The 23261-nt window shown below is 32.4% G+C and overlaps 1 protein-coding gene across 1 annotated transcript; it reads left to right on the top strand.

Moving 5' to 3' along the window:
- Nucleotides 1–289: 289 nt before the first annotated feature.
- Nucleotides 290–22492, top strand: LOC136274015 (uncharacterized). Its single transcript, XM_066079992.1, has 6 exons — nucleotides 290–679; nucleotides 1475–1574; nucleotides 1967–2140; nucleotides 12071–12184; nucleotides 18657–18884; nucleotides 21024–22492. Exons 1-6 carry the CDS (start codon nucleotides 365–367, stop codon nucleotides 21236–21238), a joined length of 1146 nt encoding a protein of 381 aa, XP_065936064.1. The 5' UTR covers nucleotides 290–364; the 3' UTR covers nucleotides 21239–22492.
- The last annotated feature ends 769 nt before the right edge of the window (nucleotides 22493–23261 follow it).

The following is a 23261-nucleotide window of genomic DNA, read 5'->3' as shown; positions in this document are numbered from 1 at the left end:
TATAATAAATCACACCGTTACAATGAGAGAGAGAGAAAGAGAGAATAAAATGTCACATGAACTGCAGAATATTATATTTGGGAATTAATATTTTTTCAAGATTTAATGTTTAACCTTAGCAAAGGGAAATCGATTAAAATTGATGAACGCGACAAAATTGCTTCTTTTCTAAAATTCTTGATTACCGATTAATTATTCATTTTAACATTTAAGTGCTTATTGATTGCAGATTATTCAATAGATCAAAACTTTAAAATACAAACTCAATATAAAATACAAACTCAAACGGTATTAGAATGTTTTACTCTGAACTGCGCATTCGCACTGTTCAGTGTACAAATAAACCGTAGATTTCTACAGTACAATGTTGCTATTCCAACTCATCTCATGTCCATGGTTTTTGATAAGTTTCCTCGTGCCGTGTTATGGCAGCCTGCAACTGGGCTTTTCTAAACTTCAGCGAGGACACAGACTGGACAGGAAACTGATCCAATCCTTCCCAGAACTCAGTTTCTTGGACTGTGTGATAGAATGTCTAGTAACACCACGATGTAAATCTGTCAACTATTTCAAAGGGGCTAATTTCTGTGAAATCAATTACGAAAATAAGACGACAGCAGAGACTAGGTACATGGAGAGTGCTGGATGGGTGTACAGTGAAAAGGAGCATTGGCCTAAGGTAAATGTGTTAGAATCTATATTAACTAATATCTATACTCTATCCCAAGACAAAATATATATACAGCACAATTTTAAATGGCTATTTACTATTTATATTGTCTGCGACAATACTATGGAATCATTTTTATATAATTTGAATTTTAAGACAATTATTGTGATATGTACTTTTTCTTGATAAAATAAATATAGTGAGCATAGTGATTTAATTAAAAAATCAGGAATGTACTTTTAATTTTTAAATAGGCTGGGTCTGATCGGTACTGCAGGTTAACGTTCAGTTAGAATTATTAATTGACGAGTTACCTTTTTAATGACTACAAAATGGAGGATAACTGTTTAAATCTCTATTTTATCAAATGGAATAGAAGTGAAAAATGCGCCGAGTGTTCGGCTAGTTCCCGAGTTATCGCCGATTAAAAAAAGTGCCCAATTCGGCGCAAACCCGGTGATTTTAACGTATTGGGCTTCGACTGCTCTGTTTTACCAATAAAGTGTCTTAAATAACCCATTTTCTAAACCACTGATTTAATTAGAATATATTTAAATTTTGCTGTGTTGCGCGTAATAATAGCAGCATGCGTTATTAAAACAAACGCGTCGCTCTATGACGTCAACGTACTAACTAATATACCAAGTCAAACTATCAGTACATGTGAACATTATTATACACGTTTAGTTAGTCCATCCATAACTATCATATTTCATATTTAATAAATTGCACGTTTGATCATTAAAATTTTACTGTGATTTTAAGGGGTTTATTTAATAAAAAAGATTCACCTTTAACATTTAGGAGCTGGCTGGAGCTTGTTCGAACTCAACGTGTGACATCAACCAGACATGTAAACACAAGAAATATTCCGAGGATAAATTCTTTGAATGTGTTTTGTCAGGTAAAATCATCCGGTACTTTGCTTTAATGCAAATAGATACCATTAATAATATACATGTGTTACATGTAGATAATTGGTTTTCCTTATGCATATTGGACAAAAACTCAAGTATCAAAGAGAGATCCTTTTTTTGAATAAAAATAACTCATCTAAACAAAACTTTTAAAAACCCGTTTGTCGACAAGTATTATGTTTAAATTTAACACATTATACTATAATACTTTCAGGAATTAAAATTGTTACATTTAAATATTTATTAATCTAACTGTCAGTTGAAGAAAATATCATAATAGACTAGAGAAATTGAAAACATTGTCATACCTTTTTGTAAAGGTAAAATTTAGCCTCTTATCCTAGGTATTAATTATAGTGTATGTGCCTTTATTTATAAGATTGTGGAATACCCGATCAAAATGAAATAGATCTGAATACAACACGACGTGAGGACGCCATTGGTATACACAGGAGGATACACGCCTCGTGTGCTGATGGATACTCCCAGTCTGGTTCAGGATGGCTGATCTGTCAGTCAAACGGAGAGTGGAAATACGACATTGTCTGTACAGGTGAATATGGGCGCGCTTGATTAAGATTCACGTGGTGTACACCGATATACACCGGTGTAAAAATTGTGTATTGTATATCAAGTCCACTGCAATGATGTAGTGTACATGGTGTAGGGAAGTTAAGAATGAAAATGACGGAAAAGGGGGCAGTTTTAACAAAGAATCTGCTGTTGTGTAACAATTAATAGTTTTTTTGTAATATAAATGCAATAAAATAAATACACATTTCAAATTTAATGGCTTTCATACAAACGACAACTTGTATGCGACGTCTAATCCATTACATTACTTAAAATCATTTTCCAAGTTTCAATCATAACATTCGTCCGCCATATTGGTTTCAGTGCTACGCCAAACAACACATGCCCCTGACTCGGTGTATAAAAGTGTATACCCGGAGAACACCTAAACGCTACACCTTTGCACTTGATTTACAAAAGTGTACACGGTGTACACCTTTTGGTAAAATCAAGCGCGCCCATATATGCTAATATGATATGTGAGCAGGTAAATTATTCATGCAAATATGCTAATATGATGTGTGAGCAGGTAAATTATTCATGCTTTATTTTGAAAAACAGATGGTGTAATAAATGCATGTAAAATGAAACCAAGATTTCCAATAATGCAGCAAGTAAAATAAAACTGGTTTATTAATATTTTTCGATACCACGAGTACTGAGCCACATTCAGGGCACCAGCAATGCCAACAGTTAAGAACAACGCAGTGAAAGTGTTATTATGCATAATGTTTGAAAATAGTTATATTTAGCAAATAAAATGATTGACAATTGAAATATTCCAATGAACATGAAATAAAACACACAACAGTGCAAACATAACCCACTAAATTATTAGGTGTGTATAGCATTTTTAAAGGGCTAATTTTTTTGTTAATAAAGATAGACGTAAACCATTGAAAAAATCAATATCTTCATATTAATCATATATTTCAACATTTTTATTTTCTGTACTTTTTTACAATTTCTTTTCTTTGTTTTCCCCCGATGTTTAGTTCTGCATTAAAAACATTATCAGGTACAACCTTCTCCGGTCTGCATTTAACTTGAAAACCACCTAGCACTCGTTAGTTCATTTTAACATTGAGTCTCCCATTGTCGTCGTTTTTTTTAAATTCCAATAATCAAAAGTACCTAATATTTTCTATTAAAAACGGAAGATGATTAGCCTCTGTCTGAACTGTGCTTATGCGTCTTTTAAAATACAAATGTCTTCTGTAAATGATTATTATTAATTTATTTTTTTCCTTAACAAAAAATTATGAAATCTGTACATTTTACTATGTTTTGATTTAGAAAAGGAAAAAAAAGCAGATTTTTTTCTACTCAGTTTTAAACTGTAAATCAATTATGACCGAATATAAAAATGTCGATAATATACGAAAAGGGTCTTTTTTAAAAAGAAAAAAGAAAAAAGGGAGGGCGGTTAATGTGGTAGTTATTAAGGTCTTCCGTTTCCAACGGAAGACCTTTCTATTATTGTGCGGGAAAGATTATTTTTCTTTTTTTTTTTTTTCTTCCTAGACGCGAACTTTGAGGCTTCATATCTTGCTTATTTCTGAACGGTTTTTGCTCAAATTTTAAGGGCTAATGTACTTTGTACTTTACAAAACACTATCTGAAGCAATTCATAAAATTTAGAATTCCCTTTCCGTTAAAGAGTTATTCCCCTTTTAATTTTTTTTAGGGCCTTTTGTTTCCAGACAAAGGCTCCGAGACTATGATAGCAGGGAATGGGAATCCAACGAATTTGAATAACAGAGACATTGTAGTTGTGCACATCTGTTTTTGTTTTTAGATTACGTTTTTTATTTAGGAAAAGGTAGGGGATCAAAAAACAGGATTCAAAAAAGTGCGAAAATTTAGACATATTTTCCTTTATATCTTTTAAACGAAAAATATTTTGTTAAGACATGTAGAATAAAAGTTGTGCAAAATATAGAGGGCTTTCATTTGACACCAATAAAAAAGTACTGGCCCCTTAAATTAAGGGCCAATGGCCCCTAAAAAAATTTGCTTAATAACTCAAAAACGGTTAGGATTTTGATATGGCTGTCGCTGGAAAAGTTGTTTGTTGGGATCTCATAAAGGTCGTTACAATGTTATTTTGTATGTGATTTGTGTAGTATGAGTGTAAAAAGCTTTACATGTTAACATGTACCTGTTTTCATTTGACAAGTTAACGAAAGTCTTTGCGCGTACAACTGGCATAAAGTCACCGCAGAAAGTATGCTGGTTTATACAAACGGCATTAATTCATAAGAATTCTTTTTTTTTAGAATACGTGCTTTTTTTTAGGAGTTTAAGTCATTGTTGTTAAGTTCTTATAATGCTCAACCCTTAAAAACGGGATTTGGAAAACAAATCATTGTTTTTCTTTTCTAGTAAACCACAAAATATGGAATTAAAAAAAATCTATGCATTACATTTTAGTTATTAATCCATACATTTAAAATCTACCTTGAATCAGAGCTTGTGTGTACCATTACGTAAGCTCTCCCTCGCCCGCGGCCGAGAAAATCGGTCACCATGGTCGCGGCTGGACTACCTAGCGGTCAGGGGTTATCTAATACACGAGAGTTGCGTCTCTCATATATGAGTTTATTTATCCGCAAACCCAAGAATTTTTTTTCGGTTTGATTACGCATGTTTTTTTATGGATTAAATGATTGGGTGTCAATTAAGAAATCGTTCAGTTAATTAATAACAGCAATGTCATTCTCAATCTAAAGCAATAATAGATATTAGATAAATTGTGGGTTTTAAGTTTAAGATAAATAACTTCTATTTGATAGAGTAAGGTCATTATACTGCAATTTTCAAGGCTTACTGGGTTCTGAGCTGTGTGGGTCTGTGCGTTGTACCTTTACGTAATCTATCGTTCGCCCACGGCCGAGGATCTCAGCCACGGCTGCACTACATAGCGGTTATTTATACACAAGATTCGCACACCGAGACGCACACTTCCATGCATATGAACGTGTTTGAGTTAATATAGTCGTAAATACAAGAACTGTTTTAATTTTATGTTATAAAAGTTTGTCCATTTTGTATTTATTTAATTAAATTTGAGTGTAAATGAATATTAATGAACGATATTACTCCAAATCGGAAACATCGTCAGACATAAATTAATTGTTGGTTTGTTTATATAAAATATTTTATAAACTGTACAAATAATGTTTTAAATCAACAACAACCCCCCCCCCTAAATATTAAACATTTAAATGATGATCATCCATCGCCCATGGCTGAGGAGATCCGGCACGATTGGACAAGTGATCCGCGGTCGGTTCGTGATCTTGTACCTTATCACGCGTTCATGTTTCATATTTTTGCATTTTGCACGGAACCAACTATATTTTATTATGTTTTCAACTATTATTTTGGTTTAAGATGAAAAGATAAATTTATTTTACTTGTACAGTTGATTAAGCATTGGTGTATACGATAGCGTACAAGGTAGTTTAAAATCAAATCAAATTATAATCAAAGTTCCATGTTACGTGTTTGCGGTAGGTGCTAGCACGATAAAAGAATGTCCTGAGTTGAGGCATTCGATGATTATATAAAAGAATATTCACATGAGTTTTAAACAACTTTAGATTAGATTCTATCGGTCACATATTAATCACTTCTGTAGTTTTTCTACATGTTCGTTTCATTATGGAAGCGAACTCATTGCTGCCCCCCCCCCCCCCGCCCCCTCCTCCCGCCCCGCTGACAGGAGCTCGCGCTGTAATTTTTTTTTTTTGGCGAAACGATATCAAGATCTGTCGAAAATCATTTTTGGTGGCTTCTTCTTGTTTCACTTTCCCAACCGTTTGTTTATTCGGTCAGTCTGTGTTAAATCAATCGCCACGTGCGACCGAGAATCTTGTGTCGCTTCAGCGCACACAGCTCAGAACACATCAATTGTTATGTAATTGAGTAACAGTTGGAATGGTGCTTTTACTACATAAAATATAACTAAAAAATCATCCAGAAAAAATGTTACCGTAACTCAATAGTCAATACCAAAAATAAAAATCCGTATGATTACAAACTGAAATCGGTTTTTCAGTATTCGGCGGGATTTGATTTTTCTTTTAACATTAGTATTTTTATTGGTTTCAGAGAATACGATGTAAAAATACAAACAGGAAATTAATCTAATATTATTTACATTGATAATGTTGAAAAATATTTAAAATTAAATTAGTCACATTCGTTAGAAAACAATGTTATACAAACATCCGATAATTTTTTTCCTATGTCGTATCATTCGCGTAAATAAATATGTTCTGTACATATCCATGTACCTCAGAAAAAATTCAAATGATTAAACAAAAAAGAAAGTTGTAGTTACTATTCCAGATTTTTTTCAAAGTAATTTAACATTGTATTGAAAGAACAAGAAATAAAAATGATTTAAATTTTTGACTCATTCTTCGTATATATTACCGGCGCTCCTTACATGTATAACGGCGTACAGCGTATATAGATTATCATGATCTATTTGAATTAAGTTCCATTCGTAAAGATTCCCATAATAATTAATTGCATGACTGTGTACATTGTAGGCAAATCCCTGTGCGTTAATTACGTCTTGTTTTCCGTTAACAGTGGTTTAAGTAATTAAAATAATTACTTGTAAAAATATCTATAATCGGGATTCCAAAGAACTTACTTACCGCAATTCATAGAAATGATCAGTATGTTTTCTTTCTATGTTTACATTTAATTTTGTTCAAATAATTAATAAATTTTCTATCATTTAAATTGTGTGCTTCATCAAATACTGATTCCAATTACCTTGAAGTCATTAATTTTTCCATTGGCTATTGACAAAAAAAGAGACGCTTGACCATCCAATGAAAACAAATACACAGAGTTTGATTGACAGGTTCAGCCAGGTGCAGGTCTCACCCGATGTCCGAGGCTGTGTGTGCCGCGAGTGGTCTCAATAAGAGTTATCGATGTAAATAAATTAAAAAAGATACATGCTTATCAAACCATGCTCGTGTAACTTAAGTTAAATTTGATTAAGGCTTGTTCCAACAGAAATCATGTTTTGCTAACTGTATTTAATATTTTTTATGTATAGCGAATTTTAATATTGTACAGTCATTTTACCGGTAACGAATCAGTATGCGGTTTCTCGTGTATGCAACTATTATTATCGGAATTCCAAATGTTTTTATTTTTTGTTTAAATCGCGTTTCTTTGTCCTTCTAAACTGTATCAAACTTCCGAAAATATAAAGGATGAATTACGGAGACAGTAATTTCAACACCCCCTCCAGTTTCCTAGTTTTGAATTCGTTTCCCAGTATCGAATTAAGCGCCCTTTATCTCTTCTGACCGAATATTTTGAGGCAAATTAATTTCAAAAATATACTAGAGGTACATGTTAATGGACTTATAAATGAACAAGGAAAAACAATTGTGGGAATATGTCATTTAAACAAATTATATGATCGTTATTTTTATCATACCGTTTTCCGGTCAAATTGAAACTGGACTTGAACATTTTTCATTTCCGTTACTTTATAATATTGAATTTTCATAAAAACACTTTATAGTAGTAATTGATGATAAGCAGTTGCCATTTTCCTTTGTTTTTCCCGTATATCTATCAATTTTTGCAGCCAAATAATACTTCTGTCGCAATGAACCGTAACTAGGAAAACTACACGTGGTTCTATTTGAAGTCGTAATTTCATTCAAAGCTCCATTATTATTTGATATGATGTATTATCTTTTTAAATGAATTATATTTACTAATTATTCACTAAATAGGGATCAATAACAAACTTATTTTCATAGTTAGGCTTTCGTTTTTTCTGCTTTGAACATCCGGCAGCTCATATCTGGGGCACATTTTTAATTTGTAAACAATTCGGTAAATAATCGTGCAAATGGCAAACAACTTCACGCACTGATATAATATTTATTTCTGTGTTATGATCACCTAGCTAGAATTTTTTAAAACCTCAACTTTGTCTTCCACCAATAATTTTTCTAAAAATTATTCGATACTGGCAAATATTCGTTACCGGTAAAACTGTACCAGTACTGAAACATCGTATAAAAACGTTATATATACATGTACTCTGTAACTAGTCGTCTTTTAATACATATACCTTTCTTTTGTTTGTTAAAATTAATTCAGTTTTGTAAAAAGATAAGTATATCATTTCTTCTAGATTTTTTTTCTTCATGAAAATACCTACAAGAGAGTTTTGCCAATCACAAACAGTTTAAAGTACATGTAATGTAAAACACGGGCTCAATTTTGAAACAAATTGTCAGAGAGTTCCGAATGAAATCTGATAAACGTTTCACATGGTTCTCGCACGCTTTGCTCGAAACGATTTAAACGCATTGTCCGAAATTCTGCACGCTTTGTCCGAAACGCTAAACGGTTTACACCAAACGCTTCACGATTCACACGAAACGCTAAACGGTTAATACGAAACGTTTTTCGCACGTAAGTCGCACGCTTTTTTTTGTTGTAGTAGTACGTTTCAGGGTCTGTAAATTTTGTCAGCACGCAACAATTCTAAATTGCACATTGTCTTCAAAAATTTACAAATATTTAAATAAAGAAGTTATCTTAGAGAAAAGGTTACGTGTTTTGTAAACGGGTTCGGTTTAAAAAAAAAACACCACAATTCCTGATATGACACATGAGAACATACTGTTTATTACAATGCTTGCTACCCTCTGAAAATTTAACTCGCCATTAAATATCTCATTTTTTAAAATAATGTTTGTTACGATTATATAAACTGTGTGCGACAAATAGTTTTCCTAAAACATTTTCTTATTATACCCCCCGCAAACAAAGTTTGGGGGTGGGGTATATAGGAATCACCTTGTCCGTCCGTCTGTCTGTCTGTCTGTCTGTCTGTCTGTCTGTCTGTCCGTCTTGTCTGTGCAATTGTGTCCGGTCTATATCTTTCTTATGGAGATATATTGGAAGTTCTTACTTCACACAAAGATTGCTTATGACCTAAGGATGTGTCATGACCTTGACCCAAGGTCATTTGGGCAAGGTCAAGGTCACTGACAGAAAAAGTGCAAAATTCGTGTCCGGTCCATATCTTTCTTATGGTGAAACATTGGAAGTTCTTACTTCACACAAAGATTGCTTTTGACCTAAGGGTGTGTCATGACCTTGACTCAAGGTCATTAGGGCAAGGTCAAGGTCACTGGCAGAAAAAGTGCAAAATTCGTGTCCGGTCCATATCTTTCTTATAGGGAAACATTGGAAGTTCTTACTTCACACAAAGATTGCTTATGACCTTAGGGTGTGTCATGGCCTTGACCCAAGGTCATTCGGGCAAGGTCAAGGTCACTGGCAGAAAAAATGCAAAATTCGTGTCTGGTCCATATCTTTCTTATGGGGAAACATTGGAAGTTCTTACTTCACACAAAGATTGCTTATGATTAAAGGGTGTGTCATGACTTTGACCCAAGGTCAATTGAGAAGGTTCAAGGTCATTGTTTCAAAAAAGCTAAGTTCTGTCTGTGTCATGTCTTGTATTAATGGAAATATTAGAAGCTAAAAACTAACAGTTTCCAAAAATAAAGCAGTTGTTATTTATAAAAAATGGACAGTGAAATAGATTCATCCAATATTTTCTATAATAGCAAAAATACACGCGTAATGATTTTTTTCTTAGCGGGGGGTATCAATTGTGAGCTTGCTCACAGTACCTCTAGTTTTCTTTTTCAAAACACGTTTTATATGCAGGCTTTCAATCACTACACGTTTTTATAACAAAAGCAGAACTGAAAGTTAATAATTATAATCGTTTGACACCATATCACATATATTTTCAACTCGCAGCAACAACGGAAGACCTACTCGTGGCTTTGCCACGAGCTCTGCTCTAGTATTCAATATCTGTTTCTGCAAAGTTGCTTACTGATAAAGTTTTTACTACAAAAAAGTTAACATCCATACGTAGACTATCATCAAAGACAAATCATTATGAATTTTGCAAGCAAAAGAATGTTCCTTAACTAAGCTAATCGATTTTATTTTTGGAATATTTTTCAACCTCGGCTTTTTTTTTTAATTTAAATATCTTGACAATGCAAGCATAACTCTCAACAAAATGTGTTATTAGAGTTTCTCGATATACATGTTACCAGAATTGTTGGGCCTGGTTCCTGAAGATAAGAAGGAGAGATCAACACATGTATATGTATTGAAAATGGCAGATTTATAAAACTTTTGTCTAATCATCGTGTCACATGTATACAATACACAACACACTCTAGGCCATAAGGCCTTGTACTGCAAGCCATAACATTTTGTATTTAATTTAACTAAATGTGAACACAACTGGTAGATCACCTGATAGGAACAACCAAACTTTTCATTTAAATGACTACAATTCGGTAAAAGTAGACTTCGGTTGATAATGTTATACTTTCAAATGACATGACATACTGACCTGTTAATGCTTTAAGATATAAAACAAATAATGACTAAATATAACTATATATCGTTATGATATACAATAATGGCACAACTGTGTATACGCGTTGTAGAGTTCTTATCTTAAACATATGAAATAATCTGGCTTTAGAGACGTCAAAATACTATAACACAAACCAACTTTACCAAAACACACATGTAAACAATGGGCGCAGCCATTACACCTGAGGTATGCTGGGATACACAAACTAGGTCAACATTACTCATTCAGTAATGAGCCATACATAAGTTTTAACTCAATGACACTTATTTCTGACAATAAAAATAGATTTCCTATAACAGTATAACTAAGAAACAATTCATCTAACGATGAACTATTCAAACAAATGCATATAACCCGACACTGACTCTCAGCGTGAAAACATGAGAGCATGCACATGGTAGCTAACTGTTTTACCTGATCGCTTTGCAGTTCCAATTCAATATTTCATACATATAGCATTATCACATCACGTCAGAACATGCCTCTAGCATACTTATAAACTTGTTATTATGATACAGAATGCAATACATTGTAAATAATGATATATTACCTGAACATAAAAAGGAGAGATTAACGCATGTACATGTATTGGCAATGACAGATTTATCAAACTTAGGGACTCGCAGCTTCCGGTTCACGGAGTCGCAATCTAAAGCGGAGTTATCCCGCTTGTCCCAAAAATAAAAAAATCCACCCCCTTCTATTCTGTACTACAACATACATTTGTTATGATTTAATATATATGTACCCTCTTGTTTCTTTGAATGGCTATTGTTGTGTTTTCGCCTGTAGATCTATCAAGCATATCAGTCTTACTAGTTTTATATATATCGTATTAGTAAATTGGGTTCATTGAGTAATACTGTTACTGTATATCGGGAATTTTCGCCCGGTGTTCCACCCCTTTTACTTGCAAACGGTTCGCCATGTTTTGAAATCGCCCAGACACAGTTGATTAAAGCGAAATAATTTGAAATAATGGAATTCGCCAAGTCTTGAATTCAGCCGCTGACAACGAGGGCGGGAAAGGGGCGAAAATGAAACTGAGGCGAAAATTTCCTTGTATACAGTATGTGTTAAATTTTTAATATAAGGCGACGTATACATCAAAAAATCTTTCGCTTTTTTTGATACTGAATTATTTATTGTTCAACATGATTATCAAATGAAAAGAAAATTGGTGGTTGTTTTTAAGATCGATTTTCATTTCTCGTCCATCAGTTTAAAACTTGAGGTGCAAAATATTATCAGCGTAACTAAAAAAAGTTAAATAAGACAAAAATCGATACTCCGGATGTAGTATGTCATGTTATATTTAAACGGCAAAGTTTGGCATCGGCTGTCATGTAAACGCATGTAGCAAACATCAACGTTCCTGTTAAGAAAATTAATAGTTGATTAAATCATTGTAATCATTTAAATATTTTATGCAAGATGTTAATGAGTGCCAGAATCACCCTTGCCTCAATGGAGCCAACTGCACAAACACACCAGGCTCATTTAACTGTAAATGTGACGCCGGATGGACCGGGATAGTTTGTGATGAAGGTAAAGAGAAAGAAAATGTGTTACGCCCTACATTTTAAGGTCAGACGACACGTTCCTCGAGCATCTTTTTTGTATCCCCTCGTAATAAAGAGTTACATATTAATTTTATAATTATTTTAAAAATGATTAATATTTACTTGGATTAAAGTGGTTAGAACAGTGGCCGCTCAATGCCAGAAGCGTATAGGTTCTAGAGGTCGTGAGTTCAAAGGCCCGCCCCGGCCGATATAGAGTTCCAATATAGTGAATTTTGCTGTGGTGTATATGTATTTATTTTTATATCAGCAATTCAAGTGTATTTTCAAGAAGATTATATAGGAAATTGCATACTCTAGTATTTTGCAGAAATGCCTGGTAAAGTACCCTAATATTTTGTAAGAAAGCTTGTCAAAATAGTAGTAAACCATCAACAAATTCCTTGAAAAGGTTATATAAAATTGAGGAACGTGTCGTCTGACCTTAAGGTCGTCCATCCATAACTATCATATTTCATATCTAATAGATTGCATGTTTAATCACAAACATTTTATTGTGATTTTAAGGAGTTTATTAAATGATAAAGATTGACCTTTGAAATCTTTAAAAAAAAAATTAATATCAATAAATTGATCATATGTTGAAGTGAACATTGAAGTCTATGGGAAACATGCATTTTTAAATATATTTTTTGGGGTACAAGTAAGTTTCTTACATTTCTCTTGGTAAAATGTTGCAATAGCTTTCCCTTTCTTCGAATATACTAAAATAATTCATAGTTTACCATGCATATTTTTAGAAATTGATTTTTTAATATTTTCCTAAAGGGCAGACAACTCTTTGAAAAAGTTTTGAGTGCAATAAGTTCATTTAATTGACTACATACATACACCCGAGATTGGTTTATATCAGCCTTATAATAGCTTAAAAATATGTATTTGATGTAGTATAGATCAATCAAAATTGTTAAATTCACCATCGTTATGGATGGACTACCTTAATGAGGAAAACAGATGTCTTAAAATGTTGAGATCTTTAACAAAATTTCGTACATTAGTATGTTCTTTCTTTTTTTCACACATTCTGCAGACATACAATGCATGATTATGATGCTTTAGATATAGTAATTCAGAAGTGCAGGATTTTATTTGAGAGAGAGAGGTAGAGAGAGAGAGAGAAGGAAAATTCAAGTAAGTGGATTCCAGATGTTCCAATGAGTATCAAAAATCTCATTTTCACCATTTTTGTAAGAAATAAATTTCTGTGTTTCATAGAAGAGCTTTAAAGACGACATTGCATAAGAAACACTCAACACTTGCTGTCTAAATATAGTACTTTAACCAAAGAAAAATGATATTAAGGTTATCTTTGCTTTTACCAAGGATGCCTAGAATGAAAGTTTTCTTGGTAAATGTAACCTGAAAATTGATTTTCTCTTCTAAATAATGTTTAAAATTTTCTAAAAAACGATTGAACACAATCATAATCCCACAATATATGTTCTATAGTTTCCTCTTCTCTGTGACAAAAGGTACCCATTTTAGAGTTTACTTTTTTAATTTTGAATAAAAATGAGTTTGTTGCCAAAAATGTTGTTAATTATTCTGTATTGGAACCATTAAAGTTTACAGTTTTTTGTTAATATGAAAGGTAGTTTATGGATTAATTTCCATTTCATGTCCTCTATATCTAATAATTCATTCCGCCTTCTTGTTTAAAATATCATAAAAGAACTTTGACTTTTTACATTTCATAACTTTATATATGTTTTCTCTTATAAGCGGGTTTGCTAATTTTCTTAAAGTTTGGTTTTCACCCAATTTTCTGATGTATGCCTTTACAGCATGGATTATACATGCATATTCTAAAAAGTTGACTGTTACATTTGTATAAATATAACAAAACTTATCAAAACTAAGAAAAGTACTATCTTCCTCAATGATATCATTGATGTATCTAATATTATTATCAAATAGTTGTTTATTAAAAAAAAATTCCCTCCAATATGAATCAAAGTATGCTTTAAATACATCTATCCAGAACTTGTTTTTTTAATGATTTCAAAAGTATATTAATGTATTCAATACCACATGATGTAAATTTATTTTGATTAAAATTAAGAATGAATTGACTCAACCCCCTGTTTGTAAAAAAAGCTGTCTCACCCCTCGTTATTCTGTGAGTTGAGCCATTCCATATAAATGAAAAGATTAGCTTTTCTAATTCTTTACAGTAAAAGACAGATGGGTCTGGGATATACATTAGTATATAATTCAACAAAGGTAGCACTCATGTCTTAATAACTGTAATCTTGCCAATGGGAGTTAAATGTCTTTTCTCAAATTGTTTCAGGATATTAGACTTAATTCTAACCAATTTTGGATCATAGTTAAAACTATGCATATTAAGCAAATCAACATCAAAACTTATTCCAAGAAAGGTGAATTTAGTAGATCTCCAATTCAGCTTGCTATTTGGAATCAGTATATCATTACTATACTTTTTGGAATCTATCCATATAGTATGTTTTTGAATAATTAATACACAAGCTGGACATTTCCGAGAATCTATGTAATGTAGAAATGGTTTTCACTTCCATCCAGGATAATATAGGTGTCATCTGCAAGTTGTGAAATCTTTTTTTCTATATTACCCACTGTTATACCTTTATTTTTTTTCATTTTTTCTAATTTGTATCTCCAAAATTTCTGCACAAATCAGGAATTTATAAGGAGATAATAGATCTTCTTCTCTACACCCCCTCTGAATATTAAAAAATTCAGAGAGATTGCCACTTTGAATAACCGCAGATGTTATGTTTGTATAAAAAATCTTAACACACTGTCTAATAGTGGGACCAAAGTTACAAAAATCTAAAGTTTGTTGTATAAAATTCCAAGATAAGGTATCAAAAGCATTTTCAAAGTCGAAGCAATAAAAGACCGGGAATTGATTAATCTTCAGTATATTGCATTATGTCATATATTAACCTTGTATTTTCTCCAAATATATAGTTCCTAATATAGTGTCTAGCTTTGTCACTTTTAGGTAGCAAAGTAATTACACCATATCTTTGTGTGACTGATAATATATTATTTTTATATCCATAATTTATAGATCTAACAACCAAAACACCAATGTATTTCCAAAAAACCTTAAAAAAGTCTGATGAAAAACCATCCGATCCAGGTGTTTTATTAGCTTTCATACTAGAAAGTGTTTTTGAAGCTTCACTAAAAGTAATTTCACCCTCTAAAGAATCTGTTTCCGTTCGGACAGTTTAGGAATGTCAGCATATATTAATAAATTATTTAAACCAAAGTTGACATTATCTAACTTGTTTTCATATAATTTTGTATAAAGGTTTTTAGTTTCAGTCAGGATTTTTGTCTGGTCATATATTACCTCCCCTGAATCTAACTCCATTTTGTAATAATCGTACTTATAAAATTCCTGGACTCCAGTTTACAAAAATAACATGATGGTTTTTCTCTCTTCAATCCGTTTTGCTCTACTTCTAATATAATTGCCCTGTAATTTATGTTTTCTAAGCTTTTCTAATTCCTGATTTTTGTTTTATAGTTAATCTACATTGCTTTCAGAAATATTCTTTTCAATGTCTTTAATTTCTTTCAGCAATTCTTTTTCCTGTTTATCTTTTTTTTCTTTTTAATATATGATGAATAGGAAATAGTTTTTCCTCGTATTTCCATTAACAGTGTTTCAAGGAATAACTGATCATTAATGGTGAAAAGAATACTTTCATCTGGCAACTGATGAAAATTGTTTATATTATAAACTGGTAAAGCATATTGTTTCTTAACTTGAAGTATAAAATCTCTAATACACTCTTAATAATCATTATCATAAAGTAAAGAGTTATTAAATTTCCACAGCCCTCTTCCTTTCTTAAAATCATTAAAGACAAAAGACATGCTTATGGCCGAATGATCTGACCTGTAACTGGATTCTATTGTACATGTTTCTAAATTAGACAAAAATGATTCAGATATAACAAAAAAAATCTTATCTGCTTTGCTTGAGGGGATCGTTTCCTCCATGTATATCTACGTAAATCTTCATGTAACTGTCTAAAACAATCTATATATGCATAAGTCTCAACCATTTCTAGAACCTTATTTCTAGCTTTCGGGTTATTTATACCCTTATAATTATAACAATCTATAGTAGAATCTAAAACCAAATTAAAATCTCCATTCCAGATAACATTCTGGTATTGCATATCATCAATGTGCATTTGTATATTTTCATAAAATTGCGGGGTGTCCGTAATTGGACCATAAATATTGCATAATAATACATCATGGCTTTCTATAGATATCTTAAGTAAATTATTCCCATCAATATCACCTTCTTCAGCGAGAACCTTGAAATCAAAATCTCTGACCTCATTTTCATTATCTTTTGTAATAGTGTGTCCTGCAAACAATATAAATTATATTTCAATGATCTCAAATAATAAAAAACATCCCTGCGCTTTGCAACGTCGCCAAGCCCTTGACAATTAACGGATAGTCTCTTAACCATTAGGTAGTAAAAATAAGAGATTCTTCAAATTCGATAAATGATACTCACCGGAACCGGGACTCAAATGCATTTGAAATTGTATTTTCTTTTATCAAAGTTTGCACAACAGCTTTGGTATTCTCGGCCTCTTGTTCTTTCACCCCATGGACTTTAATGTTGTTTTTCCGCGAATACTGTTCGTTCCAATTGGCCTTACTCATTGCAGGTTGTGCCATTTTTTGAACTCTTCGTTTTCTGTTGTCATTTCATTAATTTTTGATTTTAGATTTTCAATTTCATTTTTTTGAGCATCTATGATATTGATGATTGCTTTATTTTTTTCGTCCCACAACTCTTCCATTTCAACTTTGTGGTCATTGAAAATTTCTTTTATTGTCGATGTTAGGACTATTTTCAATTCATCATTTTTACTGTCTTGCCGACACATTCCTTTAAATGTTTCAACTCCGCAACTATATCTTTCAATACATCATCCTGAGAGTTCGAAATTTTCTTTTCGTTGCCCATGCTTTTATTCAGTGAGTTGTACGTAGATAACTGGACAGGAGATTTCACTGGGGCAGATGTTCCTTCTTTTTAAAGAATCTTTACAGGAAAATTGAAACAAATTGTCTTGTGAAATTTCTCGCTGTAAAAAGGGATACATAAACATCTATATCTATTGGAAAGGGGGCTTTTTGCAGAGTTATGAAGCTGAAGAAATTCTATTCTATCAAGAGAAATAACGAAAAAGGCAATTTTCAAACATCTTCATAACAGACTAGTTCAAAATATATATTAGAGCATTACTAGTATTGTTTAAATCTGAATTATGTTTATAATGCCAATATATTCTTATGTAAAGAACATGAAAATCAAGAGCAAAACACAAATCTTGCCGCTATGACTGTTGTGTTGACTTTACACAATCAAATTTAAAGTTACAAACGGGAGGTAAAATAACACGTAAATAAGATGGATGGGACATAGTAGACTAAAAAACAGTAAGTTTCTTACACTGATGTTGCAACATGCGGACGGTATGAGGAAGTCAACCCTTTGCAGGGAATAAGCTTGAAATCAAGAAAATAAGGCAAATATAAGTGTGTTGAAATCTCAGAGAAACCACTTTGGTGAAAAATATACTCATTCCTGCTAGTAAATCTTACAGAAATTAGTGATTGGCCTTACAAGAAGTGAAAGGTATCTGTGGTGAATTTTAACAGTGGGAATTCTAGTTTCATGTACAGAGTTTCGAAAACACACATTCCCTAGATACACGGGAAAATGTCCCCTGCCAACTTAACTTTGTTGCAAAATTGTAAATAGGAGTCATATGCAGGTAATAAACAGTGCAAAAATATAGGCGGGGGCCTTTAAGCTATACAACGTTCGATGAGAGAGCAGCTTAGTTTTAAGGAAATAGGATTTTCTACCGTGAATATATAAAGTGTATTACATGTATCTGGTATCCATATTTTCATTATTTTGTTTTGTTTTGATTGCAAACCTTACTTTTTATATTCAGAACCAGAATACAATGTACAACACTGAAACCTTTTTTTTTCGAAATTGATTCAATTATTTTTATTTCCATAAAAAGAAACATTTCGTTTACTACAAAACTCTGTTTCAAAACTAACTAAATGTTTGTTGTGTGAAAAATGCTTTAACGAAATTAGGATGATTGAAAATATGAATTAAAAAAATATTTCTTGTGTAATTGTTCCTTCAAATTAAATCCGTTTTTCAGAATTTTTAACACGTTGATACGTCATAGGAAGCACTATGACATAACATCTTGATGCTGAAAAGTGTTGAATACAAGTCAATTGGCTTTCCGCTGAAATTGTATATTTTCAATAACAGCTCTATCTTTCAAGGCAAAATTTTTTATACAATTAATGTAGTGAATAGAATTTTTTTATCATTATCACAAATGTATTATTTGTTGTAATATTGTTGACAGTTCTGACGAATATGACATTTGGTAAACCTGCCAAACAGTCAACGACGCAAAATGAATATTACGCCACGTATGCAGTTGATGGCAACAGAGGAACAAACGTTGGTGTAGACAAGTGTGCACCCACACGTGATGGCGACAGAAGTCCCTGGTGGATGGTGGATCTACAGGCTGTGTATTCCATCAAATCTGTAAGAATTCTTAACAGAGGAATTGACAGTGACGGAACAGGTAAGCGTATCTAACAACAACATTACATTGTATCAAATTGTAATACAGGAAATGAAGGAAAAATACTGATGTTTAAATTTATTAACCGGTAGCTTCATTTAAGAAAGAGAAACTGTTGCTTAATTATTTTTTTATTATCTGCAAAAAAAAGTTATAATAGTCATTATTTGGCTGATATATTTTCATCTTAAAATTCTTAATGTTCTAATAAATGTAAGATGCAACGATGTTACATAATAATGAACTATATATATGTAAAACTCCCGCATTTCTCTAGAAATTGTTTAGGTCAACTGAGTTACTCAGTGTTAATGAATATCATGGTTAAAAATTATTTTCTTTACTTCCACACAAGGGAAAATTGAATTCCTAATATTGTACACCAGGAAGCCCTCTACCAAAACTTTAGATTTCATGCACCCCCCCCCCCCCCCCCCCAAAGTAGAGGTTGTGACTCTAGGGCGGGGCAAAAATGGTCTTAAGAATTGGTTTCTTAAGAAATCATCTTCTTAATTTCTGCTAATGCTTAATAAAAACTGACTGCATTGGAAGAAATGTGGCCATCTATTAAAATGTTGAATATGTATCTCAATGTAGGGATTTGAGTATACAGCAGGACCAGAACACTCATGTAGTGTATATGGTAGGGATTTTTAATGCATTGTGAGGCCAAGATGGTCATTTATTGTTGATGTATATGTTTAAAAAGGTCTACTTCATGTAGCACAGAATAAAAACTGGCTACATATTCAGAAACAAAGACATTCAGCTGTCATTAGTAATATCTCGCGTCAGCTACATGTAAGGCTAGGGTGATAGCTTGGGAATGGGGTGTATATTTGTCTCATTATTTTATTCTGCTCAGGAATTTCATTGAAAGAAATTAGTTAATACACATATTTAAAGAAATAAAGAATTAAAGATTAAAGAATCAAAGTTAAGACATTGTGAAAGTTTATTTATATTATAAAATTTGAGTTTTGATGAATTAAACAATTTTCAATTGTAAAATTGAACCCCCCAATGTGGACCCACCCTACTCCTGAAAAAATATTATTTTGACGAATTTTAATCTACATTACCTAAGGTTACTTTCACTAATGTTGCACGTTGCACCTTTTCTTAGAAATTGTTTTTCTTTTAGAAAAACAAATTCTTCTCTATATTATGTTTATCGTTGATCTCTTTTTTTCGGGGGGGGGGGGGGGGGGGGGGGGGGTAGGGGGTCACAGAGTACTCATTTTACATATTGAGTTCTCAAGAAGATCTATGTAAACCTTTATCAAACTTGTGAATCCCATGAATTGTCTATAGAGTCTAAAGTCTTAACAATAATTCTGAAGAATCAACAATTATATGTTTTCATACAAGTAAAACTATATATAACAATATTTAAGTTTTAGTGAATTTTAAATGTCTTCCTTTGTAAAATTGCCCCCCCCCCCCTCCTAAATGTGGACCAACTCTACTCCTGAAAAATATGATTTTGACGAATTTAAATGTTAATTACTTAATTTGTCACAGTTTATTCATTTCACATATTGAATATTACAGTTCTCAGGACGATCTAAATCAAATGGCATATAAACCTACATCAAACTTGTGAAACCCACGAGTTGTTTAGGGGCCAAAGTTCTAAAGAATTAACGACATGTCAAAATGTGTTCATATAAGTAAAACCATATTTTATAACATTTTAGTTTTGGTGAATTAAAAATGTCTGAAAAAAATCATTTTGGGGTATGATTTACTCATAGAAAATGCTAAAAAGGTATTAAAGTCAGCATTTTAAATCAAACATAAAAACGCAATGTATAAAAAAACAAAAACAAAAAAGTTTCAAGAACAAAAATATTATGTGGGTGTACATTGGGTTAGCACCTTTTTAATGGCTTAAGGGTAATTCGACAACTGTTCTGAGTGATTAAAAAGTATTGTTGTGTTCTTGTATGCATACGTTTCATGCAAAATGGCACATATGACTTCATGTATATTGCTTTTATATCTTTTGGCAAATTTTTTGGCCAGTTTCGGGCAGAAACAAGCCAGTTCAAGAAATGTTTACATTCTTACCCTGAAATGTACAAGATGGCTGCACAACCCTCGTAAGTGTCCATATTTGACTTTTTTTTTTTTTAGATCTGTCTGGTCGTCTGAAGGATGTTACCGTTTCTGTAGGCATGAATAAATCAGATGTAAACAGCCTCTGTGGTTTGTTTCACGGCCCCGGTACTGCGTCACAGCTGGTCGTCATCGACTGTCCGACGTCGCCACAGGGGAGATTCGTAAAGATCTCTAAGAAAACAGAGTTTCTTGCTCTTTGTGAAGTTGACGTGTTTGGCATCGCCCTCTAATCATTAAAATAGTTAATAACTTAGTTTAAATGTTACCGTATGTAGGCACTTCCATTTGCTTGCGCATCCTCCAGAATGTTATTATCTTTTCCTTTAAAATATGACATTTCCAAACGCTTAAGTTTCACCTTTTTATTTCAGCAAAGTATTTCTTATATCTTTTTTTTCATTTATAATAATGGAAGGACTTTGATCAAACCGTTTTTGTTTTCATTCTGTTTAATTACCGTGGGATCAATAAAAACAACTACGATTATAACAATGATCAGTACAAATATTAATAGCAACAAAATAATGGTTTTGTTACTTTTTCCTATTCTGGTTATTGTTAAATCAAATGTACGCCAAACTAGAAATGAGCTTGTTACAAAGAAACAAATTGGTCTTTTGTCGCAGCGTCATGTACGTGTGACGTAATTTAAAATCTAGCACCTGGTCATGATATGTATATAGAACCTTAGTAAAATAGACAAATGCTTTACATAAATACATAAAATACAACTGTTTTAGAGCCATAAACATATACATTAAAGTTAATTATCCCCTCGCGCATTTTTTTACAAAGGGGATATAGCACAAACCCCCCACACACTAACTCATGTCCCGAGGGGATGCTCCGCTTAATTGATATGTTATTATACTCTGACTAATGTATAAAGCCTAGTTAAGCTAATATATGTAAATATAGTTTTAGATTGGATGAATAAAAGTTATCTTGGGCATAGGACTCGTAGGTCCCAGGGTTTCATGACTCATTTTAAATCAACTGTTTGGGGATTGTCTGGAATTTTTATCGATAGATTTTGTTCGCGTTAATATCTTGTAACTTTTTCATTATTTGTGTTATTTTTGTGTAAATGTGTAACAGAAGCATCTCATCTATTTCTTGATAGCTGTTTACAGTCTAAATGATAAATTATTGTGTTAAAGTTTTAGTCATGATTATTCGTAAGGTCTACACTATCGTTGATATATTTCAACATGAGTTAATTCAAAACAGCTTTATTGTATATCTGAGTTCTAAAGAAAGTATTTGAATGCTATTTCATTTACAATTTGTAATATATCTATACTGCTATATGTAAGTAAACTCTCGCACCAAATTTTATTCTATGGAAACCCGTTACTGTCACTAATAATTATCATTCGGCTATGTACATGTTAACAACACTGTTAATTCAGTTACTTATTTTGTTTATTTCATTTGTTACAGTTTTTTACCATCATATCAATAATAAAGAATGGAAACTTTATATTGTGTGGTTAACTTGCTGCAACCTGAGGCAGCACATCGCTTCTGTGTTATATTTTAGTGTATATCGTTTACTTTAATGAAGTATAGCTCACATCTGAACAGATCGTAAAATGTGTTCTATTTATTTCAAGTTTTACAAAAAGGAGGGTTGTCATGGACGCCTAGGTAATACATCTGAGGTGTTTTTCCGAGCTTGCCGGAAAGGCACGAGAAGTTGCGATTGCTCTTGTGGATGATCCATTAATCAATTTGGTCGAGTGTTTATAAAGCAGTTTAGATCTAGGAGATCTAGCTATGATACACAAAGAATGCAACAACGGACTGGACTTAAAACGAACGTAATTGCGTAGCTTAATGAAGAGAATGATCTACGATGTTCTATCATTGGAAAGCACTTTGAAAGTGTTGTTAAAGCTGTCCAAGACTTAGCTGGAAACATGTATCACCAGAATGAACAGAAAATATATGTTTGTATTTTTAGCCTCATAATTGGCGTTAAATCTTGAACACAGTTTAGTAACGATTGCAGATATCAGAAGAGGCAATGCTAAAAAACAAATGGATGACATGATAAAATAAGAATAAAAGACAAGACACCTGCAGTTTCATCTGCAGCTTTAGCTACCTTACAGACTAATAAATTTAACAACCCTTTGGTTCTCCCCATAACCAGTGACTCGTATTATTGAAAAATACTAAGATGAACAAATCAATGAATTGATATTATATTTCGAGAAGCAAGGAAAAACTGTTACACTCTGGAAAAAG

The sequence above is a fragment of the Magallana gigas genome, chromosome 1, assembly GCF_963853765.1.
Source record: "Magallana gigas chromosome 1, xbMagGiga1.1, whole genome shotgun sequence".
NCBI lineage: Eukaryota > Metazoa > Mollusca > Bivalvia > Ostreida > Ostreidae > Magallana > Magallana gigas.
The sequence above is the reverse complement of the archived record's forward strand: the minus strand, read 5'-3'. Positions and strand labels throughout refer to the sequence as shown.

Bases quoted from the DNA above. Each gene is read 5' to 3' on its own strand.
- LOC136274015 (XM_066079992.1), top strand. From the start codon at position 365: ATGTTGCTATTCCAACTCATCTCATGTCCATGGTTTTTGATAAGTTTC. The intron at 1,575-1,966 runs GTAAAATCATCC...TTTATTTATAAG, and splicing joins CTTTGAATGTGTTTTGTCAG to ATTGTGGAATACCCGATCAA. The intron at 2,141-12,070 runs GTGAATATGGGC...ATTTTATGCAAG, and splicing joins ATACGACATTGTCTGTACAG to ATGTTAATGAGTGCCAGAAT.